The sequence below is a fragment of the Phoca vitulina genome, unplaced genomic scaffold (assembly GCF_004348235.1).
Source record: "Phoca vitulina isolate PV1807 unplaced genomic scaffold, GSC_HSeal_1.0 scaffold43, whole genome shotgun sequence".
Lineage (NCBI taxonomy): Eukaryota > Metazoa > Chordata > Mammalia > Carnivora > Phocidae > Phoca > Phoca vitulina.
The window spans coordinates 4091152-4113161 of NW_022589746.1; the positions used below are offsets into that span (position 1 = coordinate 4091152).

Consider the following 22010-nt stretch of genomic DNA (forward strand, 5'->3'; position numbering starts at 1 on the left):
GAGTTTCTGTGCACGGACTCTCTTGCTCTATTCCCCGTTTCTGGGAATATGTACGGCCCAGGACTCTAGCACCCAGTCGTGGCCAACGCTTCCTAAACCTGAACCTATGGGTTCACAGGGGACAGGCAGTCCTTTCCCACTCTAGGAACCAGTAAAGGCAAACGCGGGATGATGTGTCACGAAGAACGAGCTTCGGGGTCTATACAACCTGCAGCTCACGGCGCGGTGATGTGTAATCTAGTCAGTTCTGGGCTGCTCGGTGGATTTCGACCGCTCGCAGTCCGGTAAACCTGTCTGGAAACGCGCTCCGATGCGTTCCGCCCCCAGTTCTGGGATGCACAGTGACTCTCCCAGAACTGCAACCTACTCCCTCGCGTCACGCCCCAGCGCACCGGGTCCTCTTCAGCCGCGGCACTGGTTTTTAGAGAATCGTGGACTCCCCAAAGCCCTTCCCTTGGCTTAGTTTAATTTTTCTCGAAAACCTCGTGCAGCCCGGCTCCGCCTCCCGGGCCGAAGGGGCGCGGCGCACCCTAGCCCGGGAGCGTCAGCAGCGGGGCGGCCCCGGGCCCGGGGGTCTGGGCGGGCCCCGAGGGGGCGGGGCTGGCCGGCGCGGTGGGCGGGTCCTGGAGGGGCGGGGCGGGCGGGCGCGGTGGGAGGGTCCTGGCGGGGCGGGGCGGGGCGGGCCCGGAGGGGCGGACCCAGGCGGTGGCTAGGCCCAGCCAGCCGCAGGCCCGCCGCAGGCCCAGCGCGCCACCATGGTGCGACAGCGCCCGCGGCTGTGGGGACCGCTGCAGCAGCAGAAGCGGACGAGGCGGAACGGGGGCTGAGGCCGGGGCCTCCGGGTAGTGGGCCCGTGAACCCCAGCGTCCCCGACTCCCCCTCCTTGCCGGACCATGCACGCCCCGAGCTGCCCCGGAGGCTGAGCCCGTCGCCCAGCTCCGCCGTCGCCCTCCCGGCCGCCCCCCCCATGGCCTTGCCGGGCGCCGAGGGCGCGGCTGACAGGCCGGTATCCCCGGCCCGGGGGGCCCCCGCCGGCTCCGCGTCGTCGTCGTCCGCCTCCTCTGGCGGCTCGGCCTCCGCCTCGGCCTCGGCAGGAGCGGGGCTGTGGGCCGCGCTGTACGACTACGAGGCGCGCGGCGAGGACGAGCTGAGCCTGCGGCGCGGCCAGCTGGTGGAGGTGCTGTCCCAGGACGCCGCCGTGTCGGGCGACGAGGGCTGGTGGGCCGGCCAGGTGCAGCGGCGCCTCGGCATCTTCCCCGCCAACTACGTGGCGCCGTGCCGCCCGGCCGCCAGCCCCGGGCCGCCGCCGCCGCCGCCGCCGCCGCGCCCCGGCTCGCCCGTGCACGTCGACTTCGAGCGGCTGGAGCTCAAGGAGCTCATCGGCGCCGGCGGCTTCGGGCAGGTGTACCGCGCCACCTGGCAGGGCCGGGAGGTGGCGGTGAAGGCGGCGCGCCGGGACCCGGAGCAGGACGCGGCGACGGCGGCCGAGAGCGTGCGGCGGGAGGCGAGGCTCTTCGCCATGCTGCGGCACCCCAACATCATCGAGCTGCGCGGCGTGTGCCTGCAGCAGCCGCACCTCTGCCTGGTGCTGGAGTTCGCCCGCGGCGGAGCGCTCAACCGCGCTCTGGCCGCAGCCAACGCCGCCCCGGACCCGCGCGCGCCCGGGCCGCGCCGCGCGCGCCGCATCCCCCCGCACGTGCTGGTCAACTGGGCCGTGCAGATCGCGCGGGGCATGCTCTACCTGCACGAGGAGGCGGTCGTGTCCATCCTGCACCGGGACCTCAAGTCCAGCAACAGTAAGTGGGCCGGAGGTGGTGGGGTGGTGGGGGTGGGGGGACGCAGCCTGGCCCCGCGAAGCCCACCTCGGTGCCAGCCCTGGGCCGGCCCCTCCCGGCCTTGAGCCAGGTGGAAGGAGGCGGGGGTCAGCCTCCCAGCGCCCGCAGCACCCTCTGTGCTGGCCTTCCAGGGCCGGGAGCTTCAGCTAAACCTTGGTTACTTGCCTTGGGGCAGGTGACACACTTACCTTGACTTTGCTTTGTTGCTTTTTTGGGTGCCTTTAAAAAAAAAATGCAGATCAGACTTGCTTGCTGACTAAACAATCTTCTGGAAAGCTCACGGTGCAATCTTTGGCCTTTAGGTACAATAAGTGGGTCATTTTAAGTGGAACTGCAAACCTGAGCCTTCCTCGGATTATGAGGAACCCATGGCCCTCCTCGGCTTCATCAAACCCCTCCTTTCCTTCAGCTTTACAAGTGCTGAATTGAGGTCGCTCTTGGCTTCATGTCCTTTGACATTTTCAAAGACTTTTCATTCAGACATCTCTGCACACGAAGTATGCTTTTATCATTGATTTGGTGGCTTGGGTGTTGATGGATCGTCTCCAGACAAGAAACACCAGTTTGTGCCAACATGCACATGTAGGCTTAGAGCGAGCTCGTGGTCCTTTGCACAAGTACTTGAAATCTTGAAGACCTGGCCTGTATCGTTTACTTTGTTGATAAGTCAGGGTGGATTTTCTAGCTGTCAATAGAGAACTGACAAATGAGCTAAACCCGAATCCTATTAAATTTCACCTTATAAAAGAGCTAATGGGATGGCCGTTTAAAGTTGGTTCTTCAGGGCGCCTGGGTGGCTCAGTCGGTTAAGCGTCTGCCTTCGGCTCAGGTCATGATCCGGGAGTGTTAAGCATCTGCCTTCGGCTCAGGTCATGATCCGGGAGTCCCGGGATTGAGTACCGCATCGGGCTCCCTGCTCAGTGGGGAGTCTGCTTCTCCTTCTGACCCTTACCCCTCTCGTGCTTCCTCTCTCTCTCTCTCTCTCTCTCTCTGTCTCAAATAAATTTAAAAAAAAATAAAATCTTTAAAAAAAATAAAGTTGGTTTTTTAACGTTGAAGATCACTTCGTGTTCTTAGGATGGGATGAAATCGCATGAAAGATTAAAAATGCAGCCGGAACTGGCATTGGCCTACCACAGCTGCATGTCTTTCAATCTGGTAAAACCTGCTAGGACAGGCGCTAACCCAAACGGAAACAGTGTCCTTCCCCAAGTCTGAAGGAAGAAGAGTGACAAGAAGAAATGATGTATTTGTTTTGTGTTTGTGTAGATTCTTTTTCCTATTCAAAATTCTTCAGCACTGAAAGCTACTTGAAAATGACGAGGGTGGCATTTTCATTATGGGAGTCAGAATATTTAAGTGTTGGTAACTACATGTAGGCATTGGATACTTGCTTTGGATTTTATTTTGTGCCCCCTGCTAACCCCCAATATAAATTATAACCTTATAATTTAGAGGACAACTGCTCAAGTGTCAGAAGCAGATTCAAACAAGCTATGGCATAAAAGAGTGGCATGGTAGCATGTGTTCTTAGAGTTGGAACAGAGGCCACATAAAGGACTCCAGAATTACTTACTTTTGGACTGTGTTACGGTAAAGACATAGCACAGTTTTCAATGTACTTTTTTTTTTTTTTAAAGATTTTATTTATTTATTTGACAGAGAGAGAGAGAGCGAGAGAGGGAACACAAGCAGGGGGAGTGGGAAAGGGAGAAGCAGGCTTCCCGCCTAGCAGAGAGCCCGATGCAGGGCTCGATCCCAGGATCCCGGGATCATGACCTGAGCTGGAGGCAGACGCTTAATGACTGAGCCACCCAGGCACCCCTCAATGTACTTATTTTTGTTAATGCTTCAAACCCTACAAACTTCACTCCCAGTTGGTGCTTATTTCCTAAAATGTGCTTTCAGTGAAAGATGTGTTTAACTTGCTGCCACAGAACAAGGCCTGTGTGCCCTGTCCTGGTCCTATAGGCTCTCTCCGCAGTGATGTCCTGCAAGCCCTTCTCTGCTGGTTATTTTCTGCAAAACCAGGTTATTTTAAGGACAACAAAAAAGAGCATCATTGCTTGCATTTGTGGCAGTTCTGTGATACACATGGAACCTGGCTTCTACGACTGATTCTGTTGCAGGACATCAAATTACCAACACAGGCAAACGATCTGGGTTAGATTGATCCTTAGACCAAAAAAACAAAAGGGCCTGTAATGATTATTTTTTTCATTACGCTTACTTGGTTTTGTTGGGTTGTGATAATGCGTGAGGTCCATACAGTCTGTCCATTAGCATGTTTGCTAATGTTGGTAAATGCATAGAAGGGTAGATTAACCCATGTTCCAATCATAAACCTTTTTATATGAATTAAGAACTTTCAAAGAACTAATACTATTAAAGAGGAAAAAGAAATAACATGACCCTGGAATAATAACATGGTTAAATAGTTTTTATTGACAGCAGGAAACTTGAACAGCAGAACAGAGATGGTAGATATGTCATTTGGAGGTGCTTATATGGTGCAACTCAGTTTTTTGAAAGCCTTTCCATGCTCAGAAGAAATTGCCAAACTTCCTGGAGCATTTTAATTTCCATAATTGTCAGGCAAGGTCACCTTTGCTTTAAATTTTTGCACTTTAAAAAAGACATAATTGGCTTGGTCACTAGCCTAGCCAAATATTTGTTACAATATGACCATTACTATAGTTTTTAAATGACTATAACAGGAACATTTTGCATAGGGCCTAAAATATGCAAATCACAGTGCCTTGCACATTGCCTTATCCTCGCTCTCTGGTGTTATTTATTCAGTGAATAAATGCAGACACTTTGGAACTTCTTTTGTGGTACATGAAACCATGACTTCTTGTTTAGACTTTCGAGAACAGCAGAAACCCTATTACAGTGTGTTTTGTTTGAATTTATTGGTTATTTGCTAATGGTGGTAGTGAGTTAATGATAATGTAAACAATTGATTTTAAAAATCAATATTGAATTTTATCTTCATTCTGGAGTCCACAAAGAGCCAGTGTAAAACTACCTGGAACCAAGTTAGTTGAAATTACCGTTTAAAACAAATGTTTAAGTTTGGCATAGGAAGATATGGTTCTTGACATGTTTTCTTTCCTCTTTTCTCATTGGTCTACTTTTAAGTTTTATTGTATGTGGGAGACAATGTTTATGTTAAAATAATAGCTGTGTTGTGATGGTACAAACAACTTTGTTCCTTTTCTAACAGCAAAAGATTGAAAGTTGAACCAAATTAGCAAGTTTTAAGCATCATTTATGTTGTTAAAATATGCCAGGCTCTGGCACTCCCTGGATGTAAAGTGTGTAGAAAGTACTTTGCCAAGTCTATCCATTTGCAACAACTAGAGAGGAGTATGAAGCAACTTTGGGTTCCTGTGAGCATGACCAGTTTTCTGTGCATGCAGAGAAGAGAGAAAAATCACCATGCATTTGTTCAATATATCTTGAGCCCTTCCCTCACCCCCAGTCACTTCTGGACCCAGGGACACAGTGGCGAACCACATGACAATATCCCTGTTGGCACTGGGCGTAGTCTAGCGGGAAAGATAGATGGTAGCCATGCAATGGCAAATACTAGTAAGCATGGGGGGTAGATGGTGATGGGGCCAAGGGTGAGGGTCCCTAACAGACTGGGGTGGTGGACAGAAAGTGCTCTGAGGAGTGACACGGAGATGTGGGTGAGGAAGAAGAATGAGTCAAGCAAAGATCCTGGCAAAGAGAGGGTGAGGGAGAATGAGCCTCACTTCCCGGGGAGCAGAGGGAAGGCTGGGAGGCTGAGGCAGAGGGAGGAGTAGAGGTAGGCATGGTGGGGCTTGTGGTCATGACCCACATGGGTCCCACTCTGAGTGCCATCTGTCCAGAGCCTGGGAGCATTCTGTGCAGAGGAGTGGTAGGATCTGATTCCATGTTTACAAGATTCCTCTGACCGCTCTGGAGGATGGACTTAAAATTGGCCAACGTGAAGGCTGTCGATGTTGCTCCCTTCAAAGAACTCGGTGGTTTCACCCAGGCTGGTAGGAACAGGGAGTGGTTTTCAGGGAGGTTACCAAGAAGGAGTGAAGATAAACTAGTACGATATGTGAATTACTGAGGATGGTTTGAATTATTAGAATTTAGTCCATGTTTTGTTTATTCCGGCATAATTCAGTATTGAAAAAAGATTGTGTGGCATAATTTTTTTTTTAATATTGCATACTGTGTTGTGGTGGCGGTGGTGGTTTTAGCAAAAATAAACATTCCAGGAGAAACTGAGCCACAAATTCTGGTAGCTACTTACTTTTATATTTTTTATTTCAATGAGTAAGCATCTTTTTAGCTTGACATTTTTGTAACCTTCTGGGGAATAATTATTATATGTATTATTATCTACAATGGTATTTACAATAAATAAATAGGCATAGTTACATTTAGTATCAAATGCAGTTTAGAGCTCTTAATAAAACTACAAAGGAATCTAATTTTTGGAAAATTTTTTCTCATTAATACAGTGTAAATAAAGGAACTATTTGAGAAAATTATAGGAAATGTTAATCTCCAACTAAGGTGCTTAAATTGCTCATTGGAGTGATTTGGAGGAGCTATTAATTGCGCTATTATCAGTTAAAAGACACACATCTTCTTTCTCCTCTCGTCTGTTCTTTTATTCCAGACGTGTAGCTTCATGCCATGGCCTCTTCCCACTCCAGGGGGCACAGGGAGATCAGTACAGATACCCCAATGGTGGCAAAGGCTAATCTGCTTCTGACACAAAAAAAGCTAAAGGATTTATTTTTAGAAGAAGAGCAATGACAAACGGTCCCCACATCATCCCCTACCATTTTCATACTTGCATATTAAAAATAACAGGCCACCACTCATTTTTTTCCAGTTGTAAAGGGGGGAGTCAGTTATTTGGTTCTGGATTATGCAAACTCACTCTTCACTCTACACATCTGAACGTGTTTGTAGTCATCATCAAGTGTATCAAAGCACGGTGAAGGAACGAGGAGAGGGGAAGACCACTCCATCCATTTCAGAAGGTGTCTGTGAGCCCTGCTTTCTCTTCTCGCGCAAGCATGCAAGTGTTGAACTTCTCCAGAATGGTGCAGTTACTGGCAGGAGCATCGCCTTCAAAGTCCGTCAGACCTGGGTTCGATTATTGCTATCGTCATTTACAAGCTGTGTGACCTTGGGCAAGTTGTATAACCTCATTGAGCCTGAATTTCTTGATTTCTGAAACTGTCTACTGAAGTCCTGTCTTGGAGATGGACAGAGTCCCAGAGGGAAAATCTGTTTGATGTTTCTTTACCCCATCAAAGGCATTCGTGGAAAAACTGGCATAAAAACATAGGGCTTTTTTTTTAGGGAATCAAGAGTAGTTGGGTGCAGCTAGAATGAAAGATAGACAAGGGGTTTTCTGGGAAGGAAACAGGCGTTTAGCATGTGGCCAGCAGTGAGTGGGTGACTTGAACACCATCCTAACACGGATAGACTAACAAGAGACAATCACTGGAGGTTTTGAGGAGGAAAGTGGTCTGCTCTGCTGAAAGATTAACATCTATACAGAAAAAAAAAAAAATACAAGCTTGGGATAATTTGCTTTATGACTCTACTATCGTAGGTTATCAGTGGGGCAGTAAAAATTACAATACTTAGACATTGGTTTGACGTAAGTTATTTATCGTTTATGACCGGGACCTAGTTTTTATAATCAATATTCATTTGGTCAGTTAGTAAAGGGCATTTTCTCTCTCTGATTCACCAGAGTTAGAAAACAGTGACCAGATTTACCATGCCAGGCTGATGATTTTCAGTCCACATATCAGAGTGACTGTCCCCAAACCTTCCCCAGCCCTCAGGACCTCCAAAAAAGTGATACACCTCCATAAAGGAGTGTTGGGGGGCAGAGGAAGGGTTCCTAGACAGGCTGGCAGAGTTGTGCTGGTTTTATTTTGGGGCTTGAAACAAATTTGTACAAGTGACTTCCAATGTGTGTGAATTTAGTTATTTTTAAAAAATTCATCTTTTTCAAATACTGCTTCATCTCAGGTGCTTTAACTAAGGAATAGTCATATCAGGCACAAGGGCTCACTCGTATCTAATGCTCCCAAGGCACCGGGTACTGCCCAACCTCGATCCACACTTATTCTTCACAGCTCCTTTTTGAGGTAGGTACTTTATTCCCATTTTACAGATGGAGAAGCTGAAGCCAGGGTTTAATTGCCTTTATCAAGCTCACTTGGCTTGTCAGAGAATTGAATCAGAGCCTCTAATCCTGGAACTTGAGCATTTATCTTCTCCATCTACTGCCTGGATGAACAGTTCTCAAATATTTGTTATCAGGACCCCAAAGAGCTCTTGTTTATGTGGGTTATAGCTATTGATATTTACCAACTTAGAAACTTAAAATGATACATTTAAAAATGTTTAATAATATAAAAACAACAGACCCATTACATGTTAACATAGCATTTTTAATGGGGAAAAAAATCTTATTTTCCAAAAGAAATTTAGAAAGGGGAGTGGCATTGCTTTACCCTTTTGAAGCTCACTTTGAAGGCAGACTTAATAGAAGACAAGTGGATGTTCATATCTGCTTCTGAATTTAATCTGTTGTTACCTTAGGGATGCCCAAGGGTCCCTACTTTGAGACCCCCGAGGCTAGATGATCAGTTCTATTGGTATAGAATGGCACTCTAGAGGAGTTGTTCCTACGCCTAATGTAGCATCAGAAGCTCCTCGTGAGCTTTTAAAAAGTAAAATTCCCTGTCTCACTTTTGGATGTTCTTATTTGGTTGACCTTGGTTGGGAACAAGCAATGAATTTTTTTTTCCTACCATTTTATTTAGAAAATCTTGAAATATAGAATTGAAGGAACTTGAAGTGAGCACTGACATACTCACCACCCAGATTCTACCATTCATGTTTTACTGACTTGTTTTAACACAAATCTAACCCTATCCATCCATTAATCCATCTGAGCTTTTGATGCAGCAATATGTATTTTTTATAAAGCTTCTGGATGACTTAAATGCAGAGCCAAGTTTGGAAACTGCTATTCGAAGGACCAGATTTGTGGGTTCCTTCTTAGGGTTATCTGGGTTGATCTATAAATCCTTCCATGAACCCAGACTGTATCTCAAATCCAGTTAAGTGTCTGATGAAATTGCACAGTTGGTCATGGAAGGCACCAGGTGAGAGTATGGGTAGCTTTTTCTGGGCTTGTGTCTCTGGGGAAAGGAATCTCTCTAAGCATTTGTTCCTTTAACATTGGGTGACAAATAGTGTCATTGTGGCGTCTGAGGTTTGCCCTCTGACTCCACGAATCACCAGCTATGGATTCACAGGCCTGACTTCCTGAATAGGGTGATGTGAGGATAAAGTGAGATAGGTACTCTGGGGTTGGCACACTTTTCCTATAAAGATCCAGATAATAAATATTTTTGGTTTTGTGGACCATAAGGTCTGTGTTGCAACTGGTCAGCTCTGCTGTTGTAGCCAAAGGCATCTACAGGCAGTATGTGAGCAAATGACTGTGGTGTGTTCCAATAAAACTTTATTTACACAATAGGCACTGGGCTGGATTTGGCCCATGGGATGTAGTTTGCCAACACCTGGTATATGTCAAAGTATTTAAAAACTGTAAGACACAATCTAAGTGGAAGTTGGTGACTATGCTCATTTTTATATATTGTTTAGAAACACTTTGAGTGCTTTAAATATCTCCTAATTTGTGTGTGTGTGAACTCATTGATACTTAAAAGTTTTCTACAACTCTTTATAACCTTAAGAACGTTATCATTAGTCATTCTGCAATATATAGTGCCCTGTAATCACATGTTTGTTCATCTTGCATAGGGGTGAGGGTCTTTTTGATTTGGCTAATTTGCTTGATTGGGGCCAGCCAGCAGTATGAGGAAACAGTCTGGAGCTTTGTTCTCTGCAGGAGTGTTGCCATCTGTGTGCTTTGGCAGGTCTGCTTGTAACTTGGGTTGATAAGTTGAGGGTCAAGGAGGAGGCATGAAGTACTATGTTGCTATTGTAACTGTTTCACTACCAGGTTTCATTACTAGTTGCTTTTCTAAGCTATTGGAAAAAGACCAAATCACATGCCATGTGGGGAAGTATCTTGATTGCATATAGGAATGTTTGAGTTATTACTGGCTTAAGGCGATTTGAAGGAGTCCATTTAGTTTCAGGTTTTCTGCAAATGTTGAATCAAATAATATCAGATATATGGCTTTCTGTTTACTAATACCTTAGTGTAGAATATTGTGGAAGACTTCCTCAGTTTGCTTTGCATCTACCTTGTGAAAATACTAAGGGGACACAAATATTGAACTAGATTTGCACACACAATGAAGTGTAAGAAGTTTTCTCATTAAAGCTGAGCATTGTATGCATCCATGAAAAGGTTTGTACAGTGACTTTTCTTTGTGGCGCAAGAGCAAGATGAAGCTCTATTTTAACCGACCACATCTCTATTTTCTTTAGAGAAGTCCATCTTGTGCACTATGCACCAGGAACCCTCTGAGGCTTTTGGTGTTCAGTAGTGAGCAAAGCAGAAACACATTACTCCGCTCCCGGAAGTTACATGCCAGTAAGCAACACAGACGTTCAAACAAGAAATAATAAAAGATGTAGCATGTTGGAGAGTGGGTAAGTGCTTTAGTAGAAAAACTAAAAAAGTAAGATCGAAGAGGGTGAATCTGTTGAGGTGAGCAGTTGAAATTTTAGGTTGGATGGGTAAGGAAGGCCTTCCAGAAAGGGTGGCTGATCAGGAAAACCTGAAGAAATGAGGGAATGCGTCATCTGGGGAAGACCACTGTGGTAGGGGCAACAGAAACTGCAAAATCCCCAAAGCAGGAGACCAGTGTGACTGGAGAGAACTGAAGGAGAGCAATAGGATGTGAGGGGGTGGGGGGTCAGGTCAGGCAGGGTCTGGTAGGTCTTGCAAGACCTTTGACTTTACCATGACCCTGGAGAGTTTCGAACTGGGGACTGGGATCTGATTTGCTTTCTAGCAGGATTGTGCTGGCTGCAGCGTTGACAAGAGATCGAAGGGAAACCAGGGCAGAGGTGAGTTTGGGAGTCATCTGCATCCGGCTGGTATTTAAAGCCCGGAGGTGGGCTGAGATTATCTGGGGAGTGAGTAGATAGAAAGACCAGAGATCCAAGGCCCTAGTCCTGGCGGTCTGCAGTAATTAGAGATCAGGGAGATAGGAGGAATCAGAAAAAGGAGCAGTTAGAAAAGAAAGGGAGCCCCAGAGAGCCATGGATGCTCTGGAGGTCAGTGAAGAACGTGTTTCAGGGAAGAATGATCAACTGGGTCAAATGCTGCAGACGGACAGGAATTCAAAATAAGTATTCTGTTGTAATTCTCTTTAAAATAGTCTTCGTTTCCTAATACTGTTTCGGGAGTGCAGAGGTGAGTTGGTTTTCTGTAGTAGCAGCTGACTTCATGTGAGAAAGCTCATAACTCATCTTCTTTGTACTCATTTTTCCCCCTTATAGTATTTATGTACCCATTCATTTAACAAATATGAATGGTTGCCGTGTAGCATCAGTAAATCAATACATAAAGTTAATTAGGTGCAAATTTTATCCTCCAGTTGCTTCTAATTTAATCAGAGAGATGAGAAGAACAGGTAGGGTAAACATGATGATAGAACTTCAGGGCATTAGAAATGGGAACTTCTAGCTGAGGTCATGCAGGAAGGCGCCCAACGGGAGAAGGTATTTATTGACTCCTGTAATACTGGAGCAGGAGGGGAGTGAGGAAGTTGTTCTTTTTTTTTTTTTTTAGAGAAGGGGCATTAGAGATTCCAAAGGCTGATGGACTTGAAGTGGTCTCCCAGTTAACACCATGGTGGGAAGGCAGTGCCGGTCCCCTGATGCTCATGCAGGAAGTGGGGTGCCCGCCCCATGTGGTTTTCATGGAGGATGGGATGGGAGAGTGTTCTATATGGCAGGTGCCCAGATGCAGTGCTGTGTTTTTCAGAGGTGGCCAGTGGTACACAGAATTGTTAGGATGCAGGGTTCATCGTAGAGGACACGGGATCTGGAGAGGTCATTTCGAATGAGGTCCAGAAGGGGCTTGAAGGCCACGGGGAAGGTTTGCCTTTGCCTCCACAGACTGGTGAGTGGGTGAGTGGAGTGTGTGTTGGGGGAGGCAACATGGTGCCAGTGAGGGATAGATGGAGAGAAATACGCGAGATGTGGTGCTGTTTGGTAAGCTTAGCACTTATTCCTTATAGGTGGTTATTTTCAGACTTGAAATTCTCAGAGTAACTTTCCTTAGGCTGAGAAAAGTGTGTTCATTAATACTATAGTCTTCCACATTTTGCTTTTCTCAGACCTGTTTTCTTTCTTATGACTTTTTTTTCCTGATAATATATTCCTAGTTAAAGATTAATTGAAACTAACCCCATTTGACTCAAATGGAATTTGGACACAGCAATCCCATAAATGTTGAGAAAATAGAATGGATACAGTGTAATTGCTTTTAAAAAAATATACATTATATGCTATAATTCTGAAAATAGCAATGTGGAACTTCAAAGGAGCCGGAAAAACCACGTGCCTCATGGTTGAGTAAGTAGAGTAAGTAAAGGTTGTAAAGGCTGATTGTTCAAGAACAGGGCTAACAAGGGTCAAAAATCTTCACTGAAGTCTCACAAAAGGGGGCTCAAACACCCGTCGCTAGGTTACCCACAAGAATTTACCATTTCTGTGGCCAAAAAAGTTTTATTTGCCTGGTCTGTACATTATAATTTCTGGTGGCAGGCTGCTGTGCTTGGGCTCTTCCTGGAGAAGGGCAGGAAGCGGAAGTTGGCGCCAACCTGGAGTCCTCAGGCTGAAACCTGGCCAGGTGCCCGAAGCTACCTGTCGGGACACTGGCTATTTTTGGTTTCGGTCACTTTGCCCAAAAGATAAGGAATTTCAGGAATTCTGCTGAACACCTCTGAAATAGAATCCAAAACAATGGGCCTTTCATGGACCTCTAAACGTTTGGCATTCACGGTGTTATTTTAACTTGTTTTCTGTGCAAAGTGTGGAGGCACTTAGCTCCTGTGGAAATTTGGACTGCGGGGGGGTAGGGCTGACGCTCTGAAACCATCAGTACAAATGCTGCTCATAGCACATTGTGCCCTGACATTTATTTAGAAAGCGATCAATTTTAAGTATTTTGTTGTTAGTTCTCACTTTTATTTCTGTTTTCACTTATTTTCGGGGCATTCTTGGCCTTTGCTTCTCAAGGGCTGCCAGGTCTTCCTGGGGTCTGGGGGAGGGACAGTCATTTTTATGCCTGTTTTAATCAGTGCTTCCTCATGCCTTCCTATGTGGATGTTTGTAAGGGTGAAGGACACATGGGAAAATGTCTTGGAAAACAAAGTTTGATAGAACTACAAGCCATTTTGAGCATTAATTTGGGGTTCTTTTTGGTGGTAAAAATAACCGTTGTTTAAAAGTGAAATTAGTAGTAGTGTGAGTGGAGAAATGTAATATTGTTGATGAAGTAGCTGATTAATTTGATTTTTTTTGTTTGTTTCTGTGGTTTAAGTATTTAGGGTTTTAAGGGACTAGATATTTGTTTTTCTTGATATTCATGAGGAGTAAGGACTGAGAAATATACCTTAAGCTGATGTGGAAGGAAGGAACGTTCAAAAAATTAGTCTCTTCAGCAATCTACAAAATGAAATATCTGGTTGTTTTGCCCCCTTCTCACAACCAGTAGCTTTATCAGTTTTGCAGAAGATGGGAAATCGTCTGCAGGTGGGATCTGAAATCTGACTCTGAATTGTAGCCACATGCTTTTGGATAACATTTCTAGACTGAACTGGAGATTACAATTCCCACTTCACAGAATGGTGTGAAGGTGAAAAGAGATATTAAATGTGTGAAACGACTATACATAGAAGAGGATCAGTAAGTGGTAGGCAATATTCTTAGTATTAGAACTGGTGATAATTATCACTAATATCAACTATTTCATTGAGCAGTCAATGTAGAGGATATTTTGTTAGGTGATATTGGGGGGCACAGGGGAAATCTGTAAAATTCAGTTCCTAGGAGTAATATATATTTATATATATTCATATATAATTTAGGGCAATTAGTCTTATGTAAAAAGATAATGGACAAAACAACATAATATGTGGGTAATGGATGATTGGGAAGATGAAATAGTCCCTATTTTGTACTATGCTCTGGAAGGTTTTCCTAAGGCATCTGGGCCTTGAGAATAGGTACAGTATAGATGGACAGAAAGAATAAGAGGCTATTCCAAACAGAAGTGAGTCTCCCCCCCCACCACCCCCCTCCATCCTTCACTTTATAGTATAGCGTTGAGATTACAAGCAGGAAAAATGGTAGAATTTTGGCCTTGCTACTTATCAACTGTGTAACCGTGAGCAGGCATATAAACCACCTTAAAGCTGATCATCATCTATGTAATGGATATAAAAATAGAATGGGTGGGGGGCGCCTGGGTGGCTCAGTCGTTAGGCGTCTGCCTTCAGCTCAGGTCATGATCCTGGGCTCCTGGGATGGAGCCCCGCATCGGGCTCCCTGCTCAGCAGGAAGCCTGCTTCTCCCTCTCCCACTCCCCCTGCTTGTATTCCCTCTCTCGCTGTCTCTCTGTCAAATAAATAAATAAAATCTTTTAAAAAAAATAGAACAGGGGCTTCTTGCTCTCTAAATCTCATCTTTAGAAGGTCAGTGGGGAAAGAAATGTTACAACACAGCAATATTTATTCAGTATTGGCAACTTATGCAAGTCCCCACTCATGTTTAAATCTAGTGTTGGCTCTCTCCAGTTGCATTAACTCTTTGACTTTTATGACTTTAATATTATAAACATTTGATGATATAATGCAAACACAATACGAATCCATTGCAAAGTGAAATTTCAAGTCTTGAAAAAGAGGATTCCCCAAAGTCCATGAAAGTGATTTCGAAAGACTTACTAAAAACACTTTCAAGCCTATTGATAAAGGGTGTGTGTGTGTGTGCGTGTGTGTGTAATCTTCACAAAATACTCTTTCAGACACTATTCTAAGCACCTGATATGTATTCGTCTCTTGCTCACTACAGCCTCATGATGTACCTACTATCACAATTCCCGTGACAGGCAAAGAAACAGAAGCAGGGAATCCGAACCAAGCAGTGTGGCCCAGGAGTGCACGTCCTTCCTCACTCCACCATACTGCCTCCACTGAGATCAGGTAGTAATTCTCCACTGATAGGAAATCAGAAAGAAGAGAATGGGCACCTGAATGGAGAGAGATTTCCAAAGGATAAAGAAAGCTCTCCTGAAAAACTGATAAAAGCTATCCTCTAAGCAATGTTGACAGTAGTTAAGAGTATATGTCTCTGGGGTCAGACTGCTGGAGCTTCACTGCTCCTTAGCCATGTGACCTTGGACAGCTTACGCAACACCTATGTCTCAGCTTCCTTATCTATAAAGTACAGATAGTAAACAGTAAATACCTATTGTATTGCGGCGTGGGCTTTATGATTAAAATAGCCGTAAATGCATTTGACAGATAGAATATACTTGGTAAATGTTCATTATTCTTATAACTAACATTTGGGAAAATGGTCCTCTTTATGATCATGTTCCAAAAATCAAAAAAAGAAGAATGTCTTATGCTATTCTCCAATTTTGTTTGGATAATTTATTCTAAAAGACCTCCCACACATGTTTTGTTTTTATCCTTCTAAGAGTTAGCACATAGTTACAACAGTGACGCAAACGTCCTTTTTTAAAAAACCAAAAGATGAAATAGACTTATTTTCATTTTATTTTTCAAGGTAAAACCTGAATAATAATCCCACATATGCCCTCTTTACTCTGAAATTTGGATTACTGTTTAAGTGGATTCATTCTGTTGCTTTATTTTTTTCAGTACTAATTATCTTCAGATAATGAAGGCCTATCCCTTGGGATTTTTGTGACGATTGAATGAAATAATGGATATGTGCAAGACATCTAGGAAAACGCCACACTTGTTAGCGACTCTCTTATTCGTTTCTTGTTCATTTCAATTAGATGGGATTGGCATGAGCAAAGGGCAAGTATAAGAATGTGCATGTTGTGTTCATTTGAGAGCATTCAGCACGTGCTCTGAATAAGATGAGACACAGAGTAGATACGTGAACAGGAATGTGAATTGAACATTTTGTCCCCATCGTCCTCCTCTCCCTACCAACTTTCTCTCTCTCTCTCTCTCACCCTCACCCTCACTCATACACTCACTGTCTCAGAGCTAACAGTCTGGAGAAGTCAGAGGTGAAAACAAGTACTCCTTGTACCTTATGCTTTGTAAGGGCTGCAATAGAAACACAGGGTCACGTGAGTGTGGAGGCAGGAATCATTTCCTTTGCTTAGGGGTGTTTGGAAGGTTTCACCAAGAGGGCGCTATTTGGGCTGGATGAGCAGTTGAAGTGGAGGAAACACATGGTGTAGGGTGAAGTGTAGGTTCTTGTGCAGATGTAGAGGCTATGGTGGCCGCAGTTTGGGAGAGAGCCATTCTCTCTGAGTTACGCGGAACCGTGGAAGTTGGTGTGTCTTTAATGCAGGTTTATTACCTGCATTACATACAGTAGAATTCACCCTCTCAGGGTGTTCGGTTTGATGAGTTTTGACAAATATGTATATATATATAATCCTGTAACCACCAGCACCACCACCACCACCAAGATAGAGAGTTTGCATCACCCCAGAAAGTTCTCGTGTGTAGCTTTGTCCTGAGCCTCTGGCAAGCCCTGATCTGATCCAGAATACACATAGAATCATCATCTGTAACCTTTGACATCCGGCTTCTTTCACCGAGCGTGATGGTTTTAAGATTCATCCATGGTGTTACGTATATTGGTAGTTTGTGTGTGGAAGGTTTAAAAATTAAGGAAAGCCCTGCCATTTTAGGACAGTGGATCTGCTGGTAGATGCATTATGCTGTCTGGTTAGGATGATCGTCATGCCTGCGTGTGGCAATGAGGCCAGAAGTGATGTCATGGCAGGGGAAGTGGACGCGGCGGGGATTCGGTTGAAGTGGAACAGTGGAGCTGGGAGTTGGAATGCAGGATTTTAAGGAAGGAGTGAGAGAAGGTAGCAAAAACAGTAGGTTTAAAGCCATCACTTTGTAGCAAATGGGAAGGAGGAATCTGGTTAGGGGGCTGCATTAGAGCCCCATGGAAAACCCAGGCAACTTTCTGCATGGTTGTAGGCAGAGGAGAATCAACCAGGGAGAGGAGAGAAGAGCCCCAGGCGCTGGGAAGGGCGGAGTGTGCGGGGGCAGGTGGGGAGACAGGGAGAAGCATGGTTATTTTAGCTACTGTTGCATGAGAGCTGAGGCACTGACTCTGGTGGAAGTTCTGCTCCCGGAAGTTGCTCTTGAGCTCTGGATTTTGTCAGGAGGCTGGGGGGCTAGGAAAACAGGCATCCGAATGATGTTTCTCTAAAGTTTCTACTTCTTGCTATAGTTTGAGCTTTACTAAAGCAATCATATCTCATAAAATACCTTTAGGAGTTAAAAATCTATAAGCATTTTGCAAGTTTACTATAAGATACTGTTTGATAATAAGGATTTATGGTGACATGTCATCTGCTTGCGATACTCTTGAATAGCTTCAGTAGAAAAGGCTCTGCATTTAGATCAGGACCTAACTTCTAGGAAGAAAACAATATATTCTTACCAGGGAAGCTCTCACAGACTTCTGACCCTATCCATGACACCTCAGTAAGTGTTTCTTGCCCCTAGAAATCACTTACTTTCTCATGAAGAGAAGCATTCATAAAGAGTGCTAAGCCATGTTGTGCCTATGGATTTAAACCAACCAAACAAACAAAAAAACTTGTAACTGCAGGCACCAATGACCCAGTAAAGGTGATGATTTGGTGATGTAAGGAAGGCCAGATGGTAAAATACTCTGCTGACTGAGGTGAAGGCTCTGTCTTAAATACCAAGGAAACAGTGTGACTAGAAAATTATAAGAATATGAAAATAGCCCACCTTTGATTTTTAAAAAATTTTTTTAGTTTTGCTGCTTGAGAAGATAGAGCATGATGACTTCTGCAATAAAACGTTGAAGATTACAGATTTCGGGTTGGCAAGAGAATGGCACAGGACTACCAAGATGAGCGCAGCGGGCACCTATGCTTGGATGGCGCCGGAAGTCATCAAGTCTTCCTTGTTTTCTAAGGGAAGTGACATCTGGAGGTAAGCACCATGCTTTTTGCTTTTGCAGATGGCTGCAGAAAATGGTTGCTATGCTTCCTTTAAATGAGTCCCAGAGTTTTTAGAAACTGAGCATGACAGAGAATACAGGCCTTTTCTTCAGTACACTCATTGGAGATATCTTCTCTCAAAATCTGTTTCTTTTTTTTATGGTGATTATATATCAATAAATAAATATTTATTTATTTATTTATTTAGGTTTCAGGAGTAGAACTTAGTGATTCATCACTTATATATAACACCCAGTGCTCATCACAAGCACCCTCCTTAATGCCCATCCCCCATCTAGCCCCTCCCCCATCCACGTCCCTCCATCAACCTTCAGTTTGTTCTCTATTCTTAAGAGACTCTTATGGTGCCTGGGTGGCTCAGTCAGTTAAGTGTCTGCCTTTGGCTCAGATCATGATCCCGGCGTCCTGGATCGTCATGATCGGCGGGAAGCCTGCTTCTCCCTCTCCCTCTACCTCTCCCCTGGCTTGTGCTTTCTCTCTCTCTCTCTCTCTTTCTGTCAAATAAATAAACAAAATCTTTAAAAAAAAATGGGGGGTCTCTTATGGTTTGCTTCCCCCTCTCTCTTTTTTTCTCCCTTCCCATATGTTCATCTGTTCTGTTTCCTAAATTCCACATATGACTGAAATCATCTGGTACTTGTCTCTCTGACTGACTTATTTCACTTAGCGCAATATACTCTAGCTCCATCCACCCCATTGCAAATGGCAAGATTTCAATTTTTTGATGGCTGAGTAATATTCTGTTGTGTATATATACCACATCTTCTTTATCCATTCATCAGTTGATGGACATTTGGGCTCTTTCCACAGTTTGGCTTTGTTGATAATGCTGCTATAAACATTGGGGTGCACATACCCCCTTTGAATGTGTATTTTTGTATCCTTTGGGTAAATACCTAGTAGTGCAATTGCTGGATCATAGGGTAGTTCTATTTTTAACTTTTTGAGGAACCTCCATACTGTTTTCCAGAGTGGCTGCACCAGCTTGCATTCCCACCAGCAGGACAAGAGGGTTCCCCTTTCTCTGCATCCTCGCCAACACCTGCTGTTTCCTGTGTTATTAATTTTATCCATTCTGACAGGTGTGAGATGATATCTCATCATGATTTTGATTTGTATTTCTCTGATGATGAGTGATGTTGGGCATCTCTTCATGTGTCTGTTGGCCATCTGGATGTCTTCTTTGGAAAAATGACTGTTCATCTCCTCTGCCCAATTCTTAATTGGATTATTTGTTTTTTGGGTGTTGAGTTTGATAAGTTCTTTACAGTTTTAGACACTAACCCTTTATCAGATACGTCATTTGCAAATATCTCCTCCCCTTCCATAGGCTGCCTTTTAGTTTCGTTGATTGTTCCCACATCTGTTTATTTCTAACTGTTTTGCAAGTACAGTTGTCTGATTTTCAGTAAAAGCAGCTAGTTGGAAGAGGGGAGAGAGTTGCTAAGTTGGTAAAAGTTGACAGCTGAAAACAAAGTAGGTATTCGGAAGAAACAAAGCATGAGATTCTGTGGCAAGGAGTAGAAACTAGCGGCCACGAGAGCCACCTAACTGTGGAGCCAAGGGTCCGACACACCTGGAGCATGCATGAATCTGGGGAAGCATACTCGAGCCCTTGGACGTCAGGGTGTGGAAGCGGGGGTGGCCCCCGCTCTGAATTGCACATTGCTTTCCTCTAGGATCTCCCTTTATAACGTTCACAGAAGAATAATTTTATTCCAGAGAGGTTACTTAACTCTGTGCAGTGGACTAGTATTCTGGGATATGGACTGGTGCATTAAGTAGCATGTTCACTGGTCATCTCTCGCCCTTCTTCCTCCTTCCTGGTTATTACAGCACAAAGTAACTCAGACGCTGTCACTGAATTTTTACAATATCTCCTGAGATTACCGCACTTCCACAGAGTAGGTAACCAAGGCACTGGGACATTAAGACATTTCCTCGGGTTATAAAGCTAGTAAGCAGTTATACTCACATCCCAGGCCTGGGAGCCAGGTTCCTGCAACCACAGCCCTTGCTTATCAGGCTACCTGAGTTCTCAGGAGACCGCTTTATTTATACTGTATCCTACCCCGTTTCGGAGAACAAAAGAAAATGCATTACATTCTGTAAATAGCCCCATCAAAATAGTTCTGTTTTTTCCATGTTTGTTTTTTTTTTTTTTTAACACATGGGTTTTTAACATAAGCCGTCTGCTCTCTAGAAAAATGACCTGTCTTGAATTATTTGTTCGCTGAAACTCCCAAGAAGCAAAGTTATGTTGTTATTGTTTATTTTAGTTTTGTTATGTGCTAAAGAGAATAGCAAGGAAGTGGCTTTGAATTTAGACAGTTTTCAGTTATCTTCAGGATTTTTTTTTGTCCCTTTCTCTGAGGTGATTTTTGTTGATTGATCTATGAGTTAAATTTACTTATTCTTACAATTAAAGTGTCTCTGCTAAGGCACTGTAATGTAGGTAATTTTTAAGAAACTAAACAGGTAATTACCTTTGGAAAATACTGGATCCAACTTAATTGCTAATAGTGATAGCATTATATAATTTAAAAGCCCTGTATTATATATTCCCCTTTTTTTCAATATAAAACAGTGCTTTGAGATGGCAGAGCAGACATCACTTTTACTTTATAGATCAGTTAATTCATGATCGGCTGTTAAGGGTTTTGTGAGTGGAGACGTAGCTAGTAAGTAGTGATACTCCCCAAACTCAAGTCTGCAGCTTCCAGATGCAGCTGCCTTTCACTGGTGCCCTGGTCCTCCACCTGCTCAGGGAAGGAGCCCTGGACCCAGCACCCTCAGGACTCAAACACCTTCACTTAGAGCTGGTAGAACATCAGCTGGAGGATCCCTGAGGCCCCACTGATTGGGCACATTCTGTCGTTTCTAAATTCTTATTCTGAAAGTTTTCAGTAGATAGCCTAGGATCCAATAGGCACTGATGAAGAGCTTTTTAAATGAGAGGTTATCATATCTGGGATGACCTGAAGTTGGAGTCTAGAGAGTTTCCAGCTCTTTGCAGACCAGGTCTTCAGAGACGGCTTGTTCTATTATAGTCGTGATGCTCCGAGTCCCCATATCTCTTTAGATCAGAAGATAATCAGATGAGACTCAGACATCAATTCCATAGCCAAATTTAAATGCTTTTTTTGGTGTTATTCTGAGCTGTTCTGCCTTTCCTTTAGGTGTATTTTACTACCTTCTGTCTGCTATCTTTAAAATGATGCTTTAATGTTCTATATAAGCAACAAGCTATGAGAAATGAGAATTAAGTTACTACTCTAAATTTCAAACTTTTTTAAAACTTAAAGCTAATGATGTTTTCAAAAATTAGAAAACTAAATAGGAATGTACTAGTTATGTTAGTAAATTAAAAAAAATAAATATGACTGTTGCTTATATGCCTGTGTGTTTCCATTTAAAATCACATAGGATGTCTGGAGTGAGTGATATTTTATGTATTAACAAAAGATAATTTGTACTTTATGTTTTGAAGAAGATAAAGGGAAACTAAGGTACTAACGGATACAGAGTTACAAAGAAGATGTGTTTTGTCCCACCAGCAGGCACAAGAAGGCCCATGCTGATTTTTTTTTGTCCATAACTATTAAGCAATATGGTAGAAAATATGAAGGGAGAGGCAGAAAGATAAACAGTTTCAAAAAAAAAAAAAAAACCATTTAAAAATAGTCAGCATGGTTTGATCTAAGTCCTGTGGTGCATAGGATGAGATTTCTGTCAGTGTCCTGACAATCCTCAAGAGGTTTAATTCCAGTGTAAAAAAATGAGATAGAAGGAGAAACATCAAAACCACCACATTAAAGTGTGACCTGGTTCTGGACCTGATTTGATTCAATTATGTACTGCTCCTATACTTTCCTATTCATTAGGTAGTTTTAATTCCTGTCATGAATGCATAACTGATTTCT

At 43.8% G+C, this 22010-nt stretch overlaps 1 protein-coding gene across 1 annotated transcript in view; it reads left to right on the forward strand.

Moving 5' to 3' along the window:
- The first annotated feature begins 720 nt into the window (after positions 1-720).
- The window catches only part of MAP3K21 (mitogen-activated protein kinase kinase kinase 21), a 57709-nt gene continuing 36419 nt past the window's right edge, over positions 721-22010 (forward strand). Inside the window, exons 1-2 of the mRNA XM_032430317.1 lie at positions 721-1796; positions 17878-18058. Of these exons, the coding sequence (XP_032286208.1) occupies positions 968-1796; positions 17878-18058 (1010 nt within the window). The 5' untranslated portion in view covers positions 721-967. The remainder of the gene's footprint in view (positions 1797-17877; positions 18059-22010) is intronic.